This window comes from Salvelinus alpinus, chromosome 1 (assembly GCF_045679555.1).
Source record: "Salvelinus alpinus chromosome 1, SLU_Salpinus.1, whole genome shotgun sequence".
Taxonomy (NCBI): Eukaryota; Metazoa; Chordata; class Actinopteri; order Salmoniformes; family Salmonidae; genus Salvelinus; species Salvelinus alpinus.
In genome coordinates, this window is record NC_092086.1 from 74816909 (window position 1) to 74834250 (window position 17342).

The 17342-nt window shown below is 41.4% G+C and overlaps 1 protein-coding gene across 1 annotated transcript in view; it reads left to right on the top strand.

Annotated features, from left to right (window-relative positions):
* LOC139548922 (calpain-5-like) overlaps positions 1 to 17342 on the top strand; it is a 59667-nt gene that overhangs the window by 17708 nt on the left and 24617 nt on the right. Inside the window, exon 2 of the mRNA XM_071358922.1 lies at positions 4452 to 4624. Within this exon, the coding sequence (XP_071215023.1) occupies positions 4460 to 4624 (165 nt within the window). The 5' untranslated portion in view covers positions 4452 to 4459. The remainder of the gene's footprint in view (positions 1 to 4451; positions 4625 to 17342) is intronic.

A 17342-nucleotide genomic window follows, 5' to 3' on the forward strand; every position in this document is an offset into this window, starting at 1 on the left:
CCCCCCCCCCCCCCATTCTTCCCAAACAGACTCCCAGACTTCTGTGTCTAGGATGAACAATTAATCTCTGTGGCTGGGCAGGTGGTGTCGTCCCAGCTTGAGTCCGGAACCTTGGTTCTACTCCACACATCTCACCGGTCTTCTTATCAATCAGGAGAGGCCTTGAGATTAGGGAGTCAGTACACTACATAATTGCTCTTCTCATACACAGGATAAACACATATTTCTATTTTAACAAATGTGCCATCTATTCATACTAAGATAATATAATGATATGAAATATAAAAAGATATAAGACAGTGCTATAGGACACTAATGTATGATTTATCAGCTCTAACACATGGCTCCTATCCCAACCTTATGGACAGGCCCCCTGTTGACTTTCCTGCTGACCAAATACCATTGCACATACAGTACCAGTCAAAACTTTGGACACACCTACTCATTCAAGGGTTTTTCTTTATTTTGACTATTTTCTACATCGTAGAGTAATAGGGAAGACATCAAAACTATGAAATAACACATATGTAATCATGTAGTAAACAAAAAAGTTTTTAACAAATCAAAATAGATTTTAGATTCTTCAAAGTAGCCAGCCTTTGTCTTGACAGCTTTGCACACTCTTGCCATTCTCTCAACCAGCTTCACCCGGAATGCTTTTCCAACAGTCTTGAAGGAGTTCCCACATATGCTGAGCACTTGTTGGCTGCTTTTCCTTCACTCTGCGGTCCAACTCATCCCAAACCATCTTAATTTGGTTGAGGTCGGGGGATTGGGGAGGCCAGGTCATCTGATGCACCACTCCATCACTCTCCTTCTTGGTCAAATAGCCCATACACAGCCTGGATGTGTGTTGGGTCATTGTCCTGTTGGAAAAACAAATGATAGTCCCACTAAGCGCAGACTAGATGAGATGTTGTATCGCTGCAGAATGCTGTGGTAGCCATGCTGATTAAGTTTGCCTTGAATTCTAAATAAATCACTGACAGTATCACCAGCAAAGCACCATCACACCTCCTCCATGCTTCTCGGTGGGAACCACACACGCGGAGATCATCCGTTCACCTACTCTGCGTCTCACTAAGACCAAAGGACAGATTTCCACCGGTCTAATGTCCATTGCTTGTGTTTCTTGACCCAAGCAAGTCTCTTCTTATTGGAGTCCTTTAGTAGTGGTTTCTTTGCAGAAATTTGACCATGAAGGCCTGATTCACGCAGTCTCCTCTGCACAGTTGATCTTGTGATGTGTCTGTTACTTGAACTCTGAAGCATTTATTTGGGCTGCAATTTCTGAGGCTGGTAACTCTAATGAACTTATCTTCTGCAGCAAAGGTTCCTTTCCTGTGGCGGTCCTCATGAAAGCCAGTACCATCATAGCGCTTGATGGTTTTTGCAACTGCACTTGAAGAAACGTTCAAAGTTCTTGAAATGTTTCGTATTAACTGGCCTTCATGACTTAATGATGGACTGTCGTTTCTCTTTGCTTATTTGAGCTGTTCCTGCCATAATATGGACTTGGTCTTTTATCACGGCTATCTTCTGTATACCACTCTTACCTTGGCACAACACAATTGATTGGCTCATTAAGAAGGAAAGAAATTCCACAAATACATTTTTAACAAGGCACACCTGTTAATTGATATGGATTACAGGTGACTACCTCATGAAGCTGGTTGAGAGAATGCCAAGAATATGCAAAGCTGTCGTCAAGGCAAAGAGTGGCTACTTTTGAAGAATCGCAATTTGTTGAATTTTTTTTGTTTACTACATGATTCCATATGTGATATTTCATAGTTTTGATATCTTCACTATTCTAAAATGTAGAAAATAGTAAAAATTAAGAAACGCCCTTGAATGAGTAGGTGTGTCTAAACTTTTGGCTGGTACTGCAGATCATTCCATCTAACCCATAAAACATTCATCAATACTGCTAAGCCACTTACAGTTTTAATTATAAACATACGAAAACGTGCTCAAGTAAATCTGTCACTTTCCAACAATAGTCAAGGATTTTCTTAATTTTGGGTCAGTCACTGTGGTCAGGTATTTCTGCCACTGGGTACTCTCTGTTTGGGGCCAGATAGCATTCCTATTTGCTCTGTTTTTTGGTTGATTCTTTCCATTGTGTGTAGTTATCTTTTTGCTTTCTCATTTGGTTGGATCTAATTGTGTTGCTGTCCCGGAGCTCTGTGGGGTCTGTTTGTGTTTGTGAACAAAGAACCAGCTGGCTGAGGGGACTCTTCTCTATGTTAATCTCTCTGTAGGTGAGGGCCTTGTGGTTGAATGTGTGGGCATCACTTCCTTTTAGGTGGTTGTAAAATTTAACTGCTCTTTTCTGGTTTTGATAACTAGCGGTTATAGTCCTAATTCTGCTCTGCATGCATTGTTTGAGGTTTTGCGTTGTACACAAAGTATATTTTTGCAGATTGTGCGTACAGTCTCAATTGGGTGTTTGTGCCATTAGTGCGTTCTTGGTTTGTCTGGCTCTCTCCCTCTCGCTCTGTGTGTGTCTGACTTAATATTTGCTAATGTTGTCTACCCAACACCATTCTTTTGTAGCTGCAAAGATGTTTCTGCTCTGTTTTTATGGACTCTGTTTACAATGGTGCTTGAGGCACAGCTGTCAGTCAGGCTGTCAGTCCATTTGTGATATACAGTGCATTCGGAAAGTTTTCAGACCCCTTGACTTTTTCCAAATGTTGTTATGTTAATCAATCTAAAAAACAATACCCCATAATGACGAAGCGAAACGTTTTTTTGAAATTTTAGCAAATTTATTGACAATAAAAAACATACCTTACTTACATATGTATTCAGACCTTTTGCTATGAGACTCGAAATTGAGTTCAGGTGCATCTTATTTCCATTGATCGTCCTTGAGAGTCCACCTGTGGTAAATTCAATTGATTGGATATGACTTGGAAAGACACACAGCTGTCTATATAAGGTCCCACAGTTGACAGTGCATGTCAGAACAAAAACCAAGCCGCGAGGTCGAAGGAATTGTCCGTAGAGCGCCCAGACAGGATTGTGTCGAGGCATAGATCTGGGGAAGGCTACCAAAACATTTCTACAGCATTGAAGGTCCCCAAGAACACAGTGGCCTCCATCATTCTTAAATGGAAGTAGTTTGGAACCACCAAGACTCTTTCTAGAGCTGGCCGCCCCGGCCAAATTGAGCAATCGGGGGAGAAGGGCCTTGGTCAGCGTTGGAGGTGACCAAGAACCCGATGGTCACTCTGACAGAGCTCCAGAGTTCCTCTGTGGAGATGGGAGAAACTTCCAGAAGGACAACCATCTCTGCAGTACTCCACCAATCAGGCCTTTATGGTAGAGTTTCTAGACGGAAGCCACTCCTCAGTAAAAGGCACATGACAGCCCATTTGGACTTTGCCAAAAGGCACCTAAAGGACTCTGACAATGAGAAACAAGATTCTCTGCTCTGATGAAACCAAGGCTGAACTCTTTGGCCTGAATGCCAAGCGTCACATCTGGAGGAAACCTGGCACCATCCCTACGGTGAAGCATGGTGGTGGCAGCATCATGCTGTGGGGATGTTTTGCAGATGCAGGGACTGGGAGACTAGTCAGGATCGAGGAAAAGATGAACGGAGCAAAGTAGAGAGAGTTCCTTGATGAAACCTGCTCCAGAGCACTCAGGACCTCAGACTGGGGTGAAGATTCACTTTCCTACAGGACACCGACTCTAAGCACACATCCAAGACAACGCAGGAGTTGCTTCGGGACAAGTCTCTGAATGTCCTTGACTTTACCAGCCAGAGCCCGGACTTAAACCCGATTGAACATCTCTGGAGAGACCTGAAAATAGCTGTGCAGCAACGCTCCCCATCCAACCTGGCAGAGTTTGAGAGGATCTGCAGAGAATAATGGGAGAAACTCCCCAAATACAGGTGTGCCAAGCTTGTAGCTTCATACCCAATAACACTCAAGGCTGTAATTGCTGCCAAAGGTGCTTCAACAAATTGCTGAGTACATGGTCTTTCTATTTTTTATTAATTTGCAAATATTTCCAAAAACCTTTTTTTGCTTTGTAATTATGGGGTATTGTGTGTAGATTGATGAGGATGGAAAAAAACAACTTAATCCATTTTAGAATAAGGCTGTAACAAAATGTGGAAAAAGTCAAGGGTCTGAATACTTTCCAAATGCACTGTATAGTAGGCTAAATTGTATTTTACTTTTAGTTTGCTCTGAGCTTAAAGCAATGGTGGAAGTTGGATACACTTTTTCCAACCACAGACATTTGGTAGAAACACCCAATTCTGAATTGAATGTCTAATAGTATTTGTCAATAGTGTAGCCTACCCAAATAAGGTTAAAAAAAAATTAACTGACACATGCTAGTCTTCAAGGATATCAGATACTTGTTGCTAGGAGGTCAGTTCCAGGTCACTAACAGAGCCCCCTGTCTTTTGTGTCTGGTCCGTACAGGCAGGAGGATGTTCTCGTCAGTGAAGGCCTTCGAGGGGCAGCAATACTCCACCCTGAAGAGGCAATGCCTTGCCAGTGGCCTTCTGTTTGAAGACCCACACTTCCCCGCCTTGGACGACACCCTCTTCTACCAGGGCAACAGGATTGGACACGTGCACTGGAAGAGACCCCAGGTGAGGGAGCTTTCTGGCTATCACACACACTAATACTACTACTACTTCTTACACTAATATAAACATTATTTTTAAATCTGATTTTTTTTAGGAAATGTCCTTTTTTAAATTGCATTCATGGTTTATTTGGAAAGGGACATTTTCAAGGATCTGATGATTTGGACAGGGGCCTACTCGAGGCTTTGATGAAGGCGATTTATGCCGAAATGTAAGCCTTTTGTTTGTTTGTCCCATCAATAAATCTATCCGATTTACAGATGACAGCTTTGCACACTCTTGGCATTCTCTCAACCAGCTTCATGAGGTAGTCACCTGGAATGCATTTCCATTAACAGGTGTGCCTTGTTAAAAGTCCATTAGTGAAATTTCTTTCCTTCTTAATGCGTTTGAGCCAATAAGTTGCGTTGTGACAAGGTATGGGTGGTATACAGAAGATAGCCCTATTTGGTAAAAGACCAAGTCCATATTATGGCAAGAACAGCTCAAATAACAAAGAGAAACAACAGTACATCATTACTTTAAGACATGAAGGTCAGTCAATCCGGAAAATGTCAAGAATTTTGAACGTTTCTTCAAGTGCAGTCGCAAAAACCATCAAGCGCTATGATGAAACTTGCTCTCATGAGGACCTCCACAGGAAAGGAAGACCCAGAGTTACTTCTGCTGCAGAGAATAAGTTCATTAGAGTTACCAGCCTCAGAAATTGCAGCCCAAATAAATGCTTCACAGAGATCAAGTAACAGACACATCACAACTAGAGGTCGACCGATTAATTGGAATGGCCGATTTTAAATAGGGCCGATTTCAAGTTTTCATAACAATCGGAAATCGGTATTTTTGGACACCGATTATTTTTTGTGTGTGTGTGTGTGTGTGTGTGTGTGTGTGTGTGTGTGTGTGTGTGTGTGTGTGTGTGTGTGTGTGTGTGTGTGTGTGTGTGTGTGTGTATATATATTTTTTTTTACACCTTTATTTAACTAGGCAAGTCAGTTAAGAACACATTCTTATTTTCAATGGCGGCCTAGGAACGGTGGGTTAACTGCCTTGTTCAGGGGCAGAACGACAGAGTTTTACCTTGTCAGCTCGGGGATTCAATCTTGCAACCTTACGGTTAACCTGTCTGGGAACGGGGTTCCCTCGCCAACAGCCAATGAAATTGCAGGGCGCCAAATTCAATCAACAGAAATCTCATAATTCAAGTATTAGACACCATTTTAAAGATAAACTTCTCGTTAATCCAACCACAGTGTCCGATTTCAAAAAGGCTTTTCTGCGAAAGCAGAACATATCATTATGTTAGGTCAGCAACTAGTCACAGAAAGCATACAGCCATTTTCTAACCAAAGAGAGGAGTCACAAAAAGCAGAAATAGAGAGAAAATGAATCACTAACCTTTGATATTCTTCATCAGATGACACTCCCGGGACAACACTCAGATTATTGCAAACCATGCAATAATCTGAGTACGGCGCTCAGAGACCAAAACAAGCCAAACATATACCCGTCATGTTGCTGAGTCAACAGAAGTCAGAAATAGCATTATAAATATTCACTTACCTTTGATATTCTTCATCAGATGACACTCCCGGGACAACATGTTACACAATATATGTATGTTTTGTTCGATAAAGTTCATATTTATATCCAAAAACCTCAGTTTACATTTGGCTTTGCCTCCAAAACATCCTGTGAATTTGCACAGAGCCACATCAATTTCAGAAATGCTCATAATAAACTTTTATAAAAGATACAAGTATTATGCACAGAATTATAGATATACTTCTCCTTAATGCAACCGCTTTGTCAGATTTAAAAAAAGCTTTACGGAAAAAGCAAACCATGCAATAATCTGAGTACGGCGCTCAGAGACCAAAACAAGCCAAACATATACCCGCCATGTTGCTGAGTCAACAGAAGTCAGAAATAGCATTATAAATATTCACTTACCTTTGATGATCTTCATCAGAATGCACTCCCAGGAATCCCAGTTCCACAATAAATGTTTGATTTGTTCGATAACGTCCATAATTTATGTCCAAATACCTCCTTTTTGTTCGCGTGTTTAGCCCAGGATTCCAAATGCCCAATGCGCGATCGCTTAATTCAGACAAAGTCAAAAAAGTCATATTACAGTTCGTAGAAACATGTCATACGAAGTATAGAATCAATCTTTAGGATGTTTTTATCATAAATCTTCATTAATGTTCCAACCGGAGAATTCTTTTGTCTTCAGAAATGCAATGAACTCAAGCTAACTCTCACGTGAATGCGCATGGTCAGCTCATGGCACTCTGGGAGAGACCTTACTCAATCCCCTCTCATTCGCCCCCACTTTACAGTAGAAGTATCAAACAAGGTTCTAAAGACTGTTGACATCTAGTGGAAGCCTTAGGAAGTGCAATTTGACCCCATAGACACTGTATATTCGATAGGCAAAGAGTTGAAAACCTACCAACCTCAGATTTTCCACTTCCTGGTTGGATTTTTCTCAGGTTTTTGCCTGCCATATGAGTTCTGTTATACTCACAGACATCATTCAAAGTGTTTTCTATCCAAATCTACTAATAATATGCAAATATTAGCAACTGGGACTGAGTAGCAGGCAGTTTACTCTGGGCACGCTTTTCATCCAAACGTGAAAATGCTGCCCCCTATCCCAAACAAGTTAACTAGTCCAACGCTCTAACCACCTGATTACATTGCACACCACGAGGAGCCTGCCTGTTACACGAATGCAGTAAGAAGCCAAGGTAAGTTGCTAGCTAGCATTAATCATAATCACTAGTTAACTACACATGGTTGATGATATTACTAGTTTATCTAGCGTGTCCTGCGTTGCATATAATTGATGCGGTGGCATTCGCGAAAAAGGACTGTTGTTGCTCCAACGTGTACCTAACCATAAACATCAATGCCTTTCTTAAAATCAATACAGAAGTATATATTTTTAAACCTGCATATTTAGTTAATATTGCCTGCTAACATTAATTTCTTTTAACTAGGAAAAATGGTGTCACTTCTCTTGCAACAGAGTCAGGGTATATGCAGCAGTTTGGGCCGCCAAGCTCATTGCAAACTGTGTGAAGACTATTTCTTCCTAACAATGACAGCCAACTTCGCCAATCGGGGGATGATTTAACAAAAGTGCATTTGCGAAAAAAGCACAAGCGTTGCACGACTGTACCTAACCATAAACATCAATCCCTTTCTTAAAACCAATACACAGAAGTATATATTTTTAAACCTGCATATTTAGCTAAAAGAAATCCAGGTTAGCAGGCAATATTAACCAGGTGAAATTGTGTCACTTCTCTTGTGTTCATTGCACACAGAGTCAGGGTATATGCAACAGTTTGGGCCGCCTGGCTCGTTGCGAACTAATTTGCCAGAATTTTATGTAATTATGACATAACATTGAAGGTTGTGCAAAGTAACAGGAATATTTAGACTTATGGATGCCACCCGTTAGATAAAATACGTAACGGTTCCGTATTTCACTGAATGTATAAACGTTTTGTTTTCGATGATAGTTTCCAGATTTGACCATATTAATGACCTAAGGCTCGTATTTCTGTGTGTTATCATGTTATAATTAAGTCTATGATTTGATAGAGCAGTCTGACTGAGCAATGGTAGGCACCAGCAGGCTCGTAAGCATTCATTCAAACAGCAATTTCGTGCGTTTCGCCAGCAGCTCTTCGCAATGCTTCAATGCAATGCTTTATGACTTCAAGCCTATCAACTCCCGAGATTAGGCTGGTGTAACCGATGTGAAATGGCTAGCTAGTTAACTGGGTGCGCGCTAATAGCGTTTCAAACGTCACTCGCTCTGAGACTTGGAGTGGTTGTTCCCCTTGCTCTGCATGGGTAACGCTGCTTCGAGGGTGGCTGTTGTCGATGTGTTCCTGGTTCGAGCACAGGTAGGAGCGAGGAGAGGGACATAAGCTATACTGTTACACTGGCAATACTAAAGTGCCTATAAGAACTTCAAATAGTCAAAGGTATATGAAATACAAATGGTATAGAGAGAAATAGTCCTATAATTCCTATAATAACTACAACCTACAACTTCTTACCTGGGAATATTGAAGACTCGTGTTAAAAGGAACCACCAGCTTTCATATGTTCTCATGTTCTGAGCAAGGAACTTAAACGTTAGCTTTCTTACATGGCACATATTGCACTTTTACTTTCTTCTCCAACACTTTGTTTTTGCATTATTTAATTGAACATGTTTCATTTTTTATTTGAGGCTAAAATGATTTTAATTATGTATTATATTAAGTTAAAATAAGTGTTCATTCAGTATTGTTGTAATTGTCATTATTACAAATAAATAAAATAAATTGGCCGATATAATTGGTATCTGCTTTTTTTGGTCCTCCAATAATCGGTATCGGTGTTGAAAAATCATAATCGGTCGACCTCTAATCTCAACATCAACTGTTCAGAGTAGACTGCGTGAATCAGGCTTTCCTTGTTGAATTTCTGCAAAGAAACCACTACTAAAGGAAACCAATAAGAAGGAGAGACTTTCTTGGGCCAAGAAACACGAGCAATGGACATTAGACCGGTGGAAATCTGTGCTTTGGTCTGATGAGTCCAAATGTGAGATTTTTGGGTTCTAACCGCCGTGTCTTTGTGAGACGCAGAGTAGTGGAACGGATGATCTCTGCATGTGTAGTTCCCACCTTGAAACACGGAAGAGGAGGTGTTATGATGTAGGGGTGCTTTGCTAGTGACACTGTCTGTGATTTATTTACAATTCAGGGCACACTTAACCAGCATGGCTACCACAGCATTCTGCAGCGATACACCATCCCATCCCATCTGGTTTGCGCTTAGTCCCACTATCATTTGTTTTTCAACAGGACAATGACCAAACACACCTCCAGGCTGTGGAGGTGTGATGGAGTGCTGCATCAGACCTGGCTTTCACAATCACCTGACCTCAACCCAATTGAGATGGTTTGGGATGAGTTGGACCACAGAGTGAAGGAAAGGCAGCCAACAAGTGCTCAGTAAATGTGAACTGCTGAGTACTAAGGGCTCCCGAGTAGTGCAGTGGTCTAAGACACTGCATCTCAGTACAAGAGGCGTTACTGCAGTACCTGGTTCGAATCCAGGCTGCATCACATCCGGCTGTGATTGGGAGTCCCATATGGCGGCGCACAATTGGCCCAGCGTTGACCGGGGAAGGCTGGGGAAGGCTGTCATTGTAAATAAGAATTTGTTCTTAACTAACTTGCCTAGTTGAATAAAAAAAAAATATGTGGGAACTCCTTCAAGACTGTTGGAAAAGCATTCCATCAAGCAAAGGGTGGCTACTTTAAAGAATTTAAAATCTATTTTGATTTGTTTTAACACTTTTTTTGGTTACTATATGATTCCATATGTGTTATTTCATCGTTTTGATGTCTTCACTATTATTCTACAATGTAGAAATTAGTAAAAATAAAGAAATCCTGGAATGAGTAGGTGTGTTCAAACTTTTGACTGGTACTGTACATTGAATAAACATCTTTCCAATGCGTTGCACATTAGTTTGTTTAGCTCACGCAAATTTTTAACCGCTTAACACACAAACAAACACACCCTCACTTCCTGTGTGAAACCACAGACTAGAACTGTGAAAAAGGAGAAGAAAGTTGCTGAAATGTGACAACCAATTATGGTATTTTTTGTGAAGGTTTGTTGTTTTTGTTTTTATAGATTGATACAGGGTAGAAGTAAACTGAGATGGGGACGTGAAGGAGAGGGATACAACTCAGAAAGTGGCGCAGTTGTGGATCAAACCCCTGCCTCTAGGGGTAATGTGTGGTCTGTGGCCGGCAGCACTACCACTAGACCAGTCCTCGGCACCAATATATAGTAGCAGTCACTCAGAAGACCAAAGACATCTGGTTTGCCAAGAACACTGACTGTAGTCTACTACTGTACGGTGCTTCTCTTTAGCATGTGTTGGTTTGGTGCCTCTGTGGGAAAGTCTGAGTGTGTGTGTGAGAGTGAAGATGTAAACACACACACACACTCAGACTTTCCCACAGAGGCACCAAACCAACACATGCTAAAGAGAAGCACCGTCTTGTAGCGGCTAACGGCTGGTGCCTATGGCCAGAAAAAGTGTTAGGAAGTGTCCAAGTCAATTATCCCTCCCCCTCTCCTCCTTCCCAAACCCTTCTCCCCCTCTTCTCTCCTCTCTTCCTGACCAGAGCGCCGCTTATTCCAGAGTCTCGGAGCAGCTAGAAATGGGAAGTGTGGTGCGGCACGGCATCCATTAGCCATGACAGTAGCCGTTCCATTCACAATCTTCCTTTGTTGTCATCACGTTTCTCATTCTTTGTTTTCTCTCTTTTATGGTGGTTGTTTTTCTTTTGATGGTTTTGATGCTTCTTTGTGTTTCTCGTTCTCCGGGGTCAATTTCAGTTATTTCAGGCAATTTCAGTTGAGGCATTTCAGTATTTCAGGTATTAAGGCAAGATGCTAATGGTCTGAAATATGTCTTCCCCAATACTTCAAGCAGTTGTAATTTCACGATTTTAATGTGTAATAGATAGTGAGAAGAGGTGGGTTAAAAGTGAGTGAGTTATTAGAGTACACATCCGAAACATCAACTTATACATTTTCATTTTGTTTACAGACTGTATTTAAAGGGATACTTCATGATTTTGGCAATTAGTCAGAGGAACTTCCCCAGAGTCAGAGGAACTCGTGGATACATTTTTATGTCTCGGTGTCAAGTATGAAGGAAGTTAGAGGTAGTGTTAGCGCAATGACCTCTAAGTCTATGGGTATCTGCTAGCATGGGGAGGGCTAGGGGATTGGAAGGGCGGGGGGATTGGGGGGAATGTATGGGGAGACTCGGATGGATGGATAGATGGATGCGTGGGAGGGTGACTGATAAGCACCTTCGGTTGCTGGGTGGGATGTGTTGGGGTTATCTTTGTATGCATGTCTTTGATTGTTTTGTACCTGTAAACCCCCCCTCTGATAAAAAAATGACAAAACTAAATAAAAAGTTGGTCACAAAAAATATATTAAAGTGCAAGCAGCATTTAGTGCTACGTTTTTTAAACGGCACTTGGGTATGTTTATGGCCACAAGTCAAGACAGTGGAGCATGCAGGCATAAATAAGAGGCCTCTATAAAATGCTCCTCTCTCTCTCCCCTCTCGGTTCTCTGTCTCTCGGTTCTCTGTCTCTCTCGTCTCTCTCGGCTCTCTACTGCAATCCCTCTCAGCCTTCTCTCCCTACTACATCCACTCTGGCCTACAGATTAGTTGTGGTAATCTATGCCATGACTGACAAGCAATAAAAAGACAGAGCCCATTTATCTGGGCTCGCTTCGCTGTCCTCCCAAGCCAAACCTATCTGGGCTAAATGAACTCCCTGATCGTTGTGGCAGTTTTATTGATCTTGTCTGACCGTCATCGACTAGCCTGGTGCTATGACTCTGGCTGCTGGGCGGCGACTGATTTGGTCACAGAGGTACTATGAAGCGGAGTGGCAGCTCTTCAGTACAAGGTAAATGATTTGGTTAGCCATCGCCAGCCTTAGCCATGACACTGTTATTTCTTACCCTGTAGGGAGACAGACAGATCAGTAGGCAATAATCTTTTTTACAGCCGGGCCAATCCACCCAACATATATTGGGAGTGAATATTGGAAGTGAACATACTCCTCTGTAAAATAGCCTGTTCCAGCTAGCACATAACGGTCTGAGAACCATATGTTTCTTAGAGCTAGGTTAGAGTGTGGTTGTCCTATGGTTATTTTGCATGCAACCTTCCAACAACTTTCTGGGAATGATGTAGGATAGTTGCTTTGAAACATTCTCAGCACATTTTAAGGAACTTGACAAAAAAACATTACTTCATTACTTTAACAGAACGTTTCCTTAAAGTTCAAACATGGTTACATTTAATTAACATTTTGGTAATGTTCTAGGAACGTTCTTCAGCTGCTTCGACATTGGGAATGTTCTCAAATAATTCAGAGAACGTTAAACAATGTTCTTCTGTGCAAATTTCAGAACATCAGCATAACGTTTCCTCATGGTTCTCTTTAAAGTCATGGTCTCAAATTGTTGTGTAATGTTCAGAGAACGTTCTGAGAATGTTATTTATAAAAAATAATACATTCCATTCTCAATGTTAACAAAAATGTCCATTAAAAACCACAAGAGTGTAGTAACGGTCAGAGAATGTTCTAAGAATGTTATTAAAAATATATATGTTCCGTGTGTTGGCCGCGCCCACTAATTGGCCACATCTGATCTTAATGAGTGCTTATTTTCTTTTGAAATGGGGTTTGTTTGCGTAGACTGAAATGAACAGCTTTGTATGAGTTTTTAAAAAACATGGCCTGCTAGCTCCATCCTGGAGGCGCAGTGAACTGATTCCATAGATAGAGAACAGAAAATGATAGGTTTGAGTCTCACTGACGCCGTGCCACAATTAAGCAATAAGGCCCCAGGGGGTGTGCTATATGGCCAATGTACCACGGCTAAGAGCTGTTCTTAGGCAAGACGCAACGTGAAGTGCCTTCATACAGCCCTTAACCATTGTATATTGGCAATATATCACAAACCCCCGAGGTGCCTTATTGCTATTATAAACTGGTTACCAACGTCATTAGAGCAGTAAAAATACATGTTTTGTCATACCCGGTCTGATATACCACTGTTGTCAGCCAATCAGCATTTAGAGCTCGAACCACTCAGTTTATAATAAAAAATGTATGTGTTTGCATGATTAATGTCGAAGCAAATTAATTTCCATGTGTCCTATCTGTGCTTGGAGTTCAAAACAGTTAACCCAAAATAAGCTAGCAGAAAACTTTCAGGGAATCATAGTAAAATCATAGTAAAACGGTTTTAGAAGCTCCCTGCAACCCAAAAATGTATGTTCCCAGAACAGGTGAAATTTTCACTTCCGTTATCAGAACGTTTTTTTTTTTTTTAAGTTCAGTTTTACCGGTCAGGAAACTTATGGTTTCGTTCCCTGAACCAATGGGAAATGAAAAATGGACGTTCCCACAGCTTCCAAAGAACCAAATGTGTTAGCTGGGGTGGCTAATGCAATGGAATATCCTTTTTGTAATGTCAGTTGAATCAACAAATCACAGCCCATATTGATGGGTAGGTACGCTTCCTGTTTTTACTTCCTGCTTTGCTCCTATGGGTACACTCGCAATGGCCGCCAGTCCACCCATTATGCTGTCATCGACTTGAATGGGGACGCCCGTTCTATTCACTATATTTCTATGGCAGCACATGCAGAGAAAATGTGCATCTAACGGTTATTTGCTTCCATAGTGGCCTTTGAGTAATAGGAGTGTTGAGAGGGATGGTGGAGAGGTCACCAGGGGACTCTGCAGTGGTGGGGTTCTCCTCTCCATTGATGAAAAGTTGGCTTTTGCAGCAACCTGCTTTCGTCTGCATCAGCAAATTACTGACCTTGGGTGTGGTGTGGACACAGACACACACGTGCACACATGCATGCAATGCACACACACTTTTTTCACAAACATTCCCTCTTCCTCCCTCTCTCTCATCTTCAGTCCATTCCTCCCTCTCTCTCATCTTCAGTCCATTTCTCCATCCATCTCTCACCACCAGCCGACACTTCAGAGTCAACGTTGAACTGTATTTACGACCTCATCTAAACCCATTTCAGTACAGCGGTATTGAGCTGTATTGATCGGGGGTCTTGTAAAGATAGGGGGGTGACTGGGACAGGCAATGTAACATCTGTAACGTTTTTTTATTAAACGTTTTTGTAAAACATGCACCTTACATCGGATCATCTTGAAACGTTCTCTGTAAAGCTAACTTTCGTCAAGGTTTTGTATGGTCTGTAATTGGTTTCTCGCCTTTTCATCGTCAGCGTTATGGTATTTGTTACATCCATAACGGATGCATTCACCATATTTTGTGTGCTTGCTTTGAGATGTATTCTTCAAACCTTTACTGATGCAATTGTTGATATCTGGAAAATGAGGTGATCTAGCTAAGATTCTCTTGGAAAATATATGCTGAAATTCATTTTTCATATATGGCAGTACTATACTGAACAAAAAATATAAACGCAACATGTAAAGTGTTGGTCCCATGTTTCATGAGCTGAAATAAAAAGATCTGAGACATTTTCCATACACACAAAGAGCATATTTCTCTCATGTTGTGTACAAATTTGTTTACATCCCTGTTAGTGAGCATTTATCCTTTGCCAAGATAATCCATCCACCTGACAGGTGTGGCATATCAAGAAGCTCATTAAACAGCATGATCATTATATAGGTGCAACATGTACTGGGCACAATAAAAGGCCACTCTAAAATGTGCAGTTTTGTCACACAACACAATGCCACAGATGTCTCAAGTTGAGGGAGCTTGTGATTGGTATGCTGACTGCAGGAATGTCCACCAGAGCTGATGCCAGATCATTTAATGTTCATTTCTTTACCATAAGCCGCCTCTCAAGAACGTTTTAGAGAATTTGTCAGTACATCCAACTGCTCTAACAACCGCAGACCACGTGTATGGAGTAGTGTGGGTGAGCGGTTTGCTGATGTCAACGTTGTGAACAGAGTGCCCCATGGTGGCGGTGGGGTTATGATATGGGCAGGCATAAACTACAGACAATGAACACAATTGCATTTTATCGATGGCAATTTGAACGCACAGAGATAGCGTGACGAGATCCTGAGGCCCATTGTTGTGCCATTCATCCGGCGCGATCACCTCATGTTTTGAGCATGATAATGGACGGCCTCATGTCGTAATATTAGGAAGGTGCTCCTAACGTTTGGTATACTCAGTGTATATATTAAGATAAAGTATCTATTAGGGTGTGGTGCCTGGCTGTGTATACTATTCAGCCTACCTATGGTTGTGCAATCCTAAGGTACTATGCCTTCTGCTGACATTTTAAAGCATTCCAAATGACAACAAATGTGTTATGATAGATTACCATGAAGACATCTTTATGATTTAAATGTTTATTTCAGACTCTGTAGCATCCATAACGGAGGGTTACCTAAGAATGACAAACTCCCAGACTTTTGCTAATACAGTGCCTTGCAAAAGTATTCAATCCCCTTGGTGTTTTTCCTATTTTGTTGCATTACAACCTGTAATTTAAATTGATTTTTATTTCGATTTCATGTAATGGACATACACAAAATAGTCCAAATTGATGAAGTGAAATGAAAAATAACTTGTTTAAAAAAAAATCTAAAAAATGAAAAGTGGTGCCTGTATATGTATTCACCCCCTTTGCTATGAAGCGCTTAAATAAGATCTGGTGCAACCAATTACCTTCAGAAGTCACATAATTAGTTAGATTGCACACAGGTGGACTTTATTTAAGTGTCACATGATCTCAGTGTATATATACACACCTGTTCTGAAAGGCCCCAGAGTCTGCAACACCACTAAGCAAGGGGCACCACCAAGCAAGCGGCACCATGAAGACCAAGGAGCTCCCCAAACAGGTCAGGGACAAAGTTGTGGAGAAGTACAGACCAGGGTTGAGTTATAAAAAAATGTCAGAAACTTTGAACATCCCACAGAGCACCATTAAATCCATTATATATATATTTTTTAAGAATATGGCACCACAACAAACCTGCCAAGAGAGGGCCGCCCACCAAAACTCACGGACCAGGCAAGGAGGGCATTAATCAGAGAGGCAGCAAAGAGACCAGAGATAACCCTGAAGGAGCTACAAAGCTCCACAGCGGAGATTGGAGTATCTGTCCATAGGACCACTTTAAGCCATACACCACAGAGCTGGGCTTTATGGAAGAGTGGCCAGAAGAAAAGCCTTTGCTTAAAGAAAAAAATAAGCGAACACATTTGGTGTTCGCCAAAAGGCATGTGGGAGACTCTCCAAACATATGGAAGAAGGTACTCTGGTCAGATGAGACAAAAATTTAGCTTTTTGTCCATTTAAGGAAAACGCTATGTCTGGCGCAAACCCAACACCTCTCAGCATGGTGGTGGCAGCATCATGCCGTGGGGATGTTTTTCATCGGCAGGGAATGGGAAACTGGTTAGAATTGATGGAATGATGGATAGCGCTAAACACAGGAAAATTATTGGGGGAAACCTGTTTCAGTCTTCCAAAGATTTGAGACTGGGACTGAGGTTCACCTTCCAGCAGGACAATGACCCTAAGCATACTGCTAAACCAACACTCAAGTGGTTTATGAGGAAACATTTAAATGTCTTGGAATGGCCTAGTCAAAGCCCAGACCTCAATCCAATTGAGAATCTGTGGTATGACTTAAAGATTGCTGTACACCAGCGGAACCCATCCAATTTGAAGGAGCTGGAGCAGTTTTGCCTTGAAGAATGGACAAAAATCCCAGTTGCTAGATGTGCCAAGCTTATAGAGTCATACCCCAAGAGACTTGCAGCTGTAATTGCTGCAAAAGGTGTCTCTACAAAGTATTGACTTCATAGTTATGCACGCTCAAGTTTTCTGTTTTTTTGTCTTATTCTTTGTTTCACAATAAAACAATATTTTGCATCTTCAAAGTGGAAGGCATGTTGTGTAAATCAAATGATACACCCCCCCCCCCCAAAAAATCTATTTTAAAATCAATTTCCAAGTTGTAAGTCAACAAAATAGGAAAAATGGCATGGGGGGTGAATACTTCCAGTCTCCCCAATAAGCTTGTCCATTTCATCTAACATCATAACGCTTTTCATT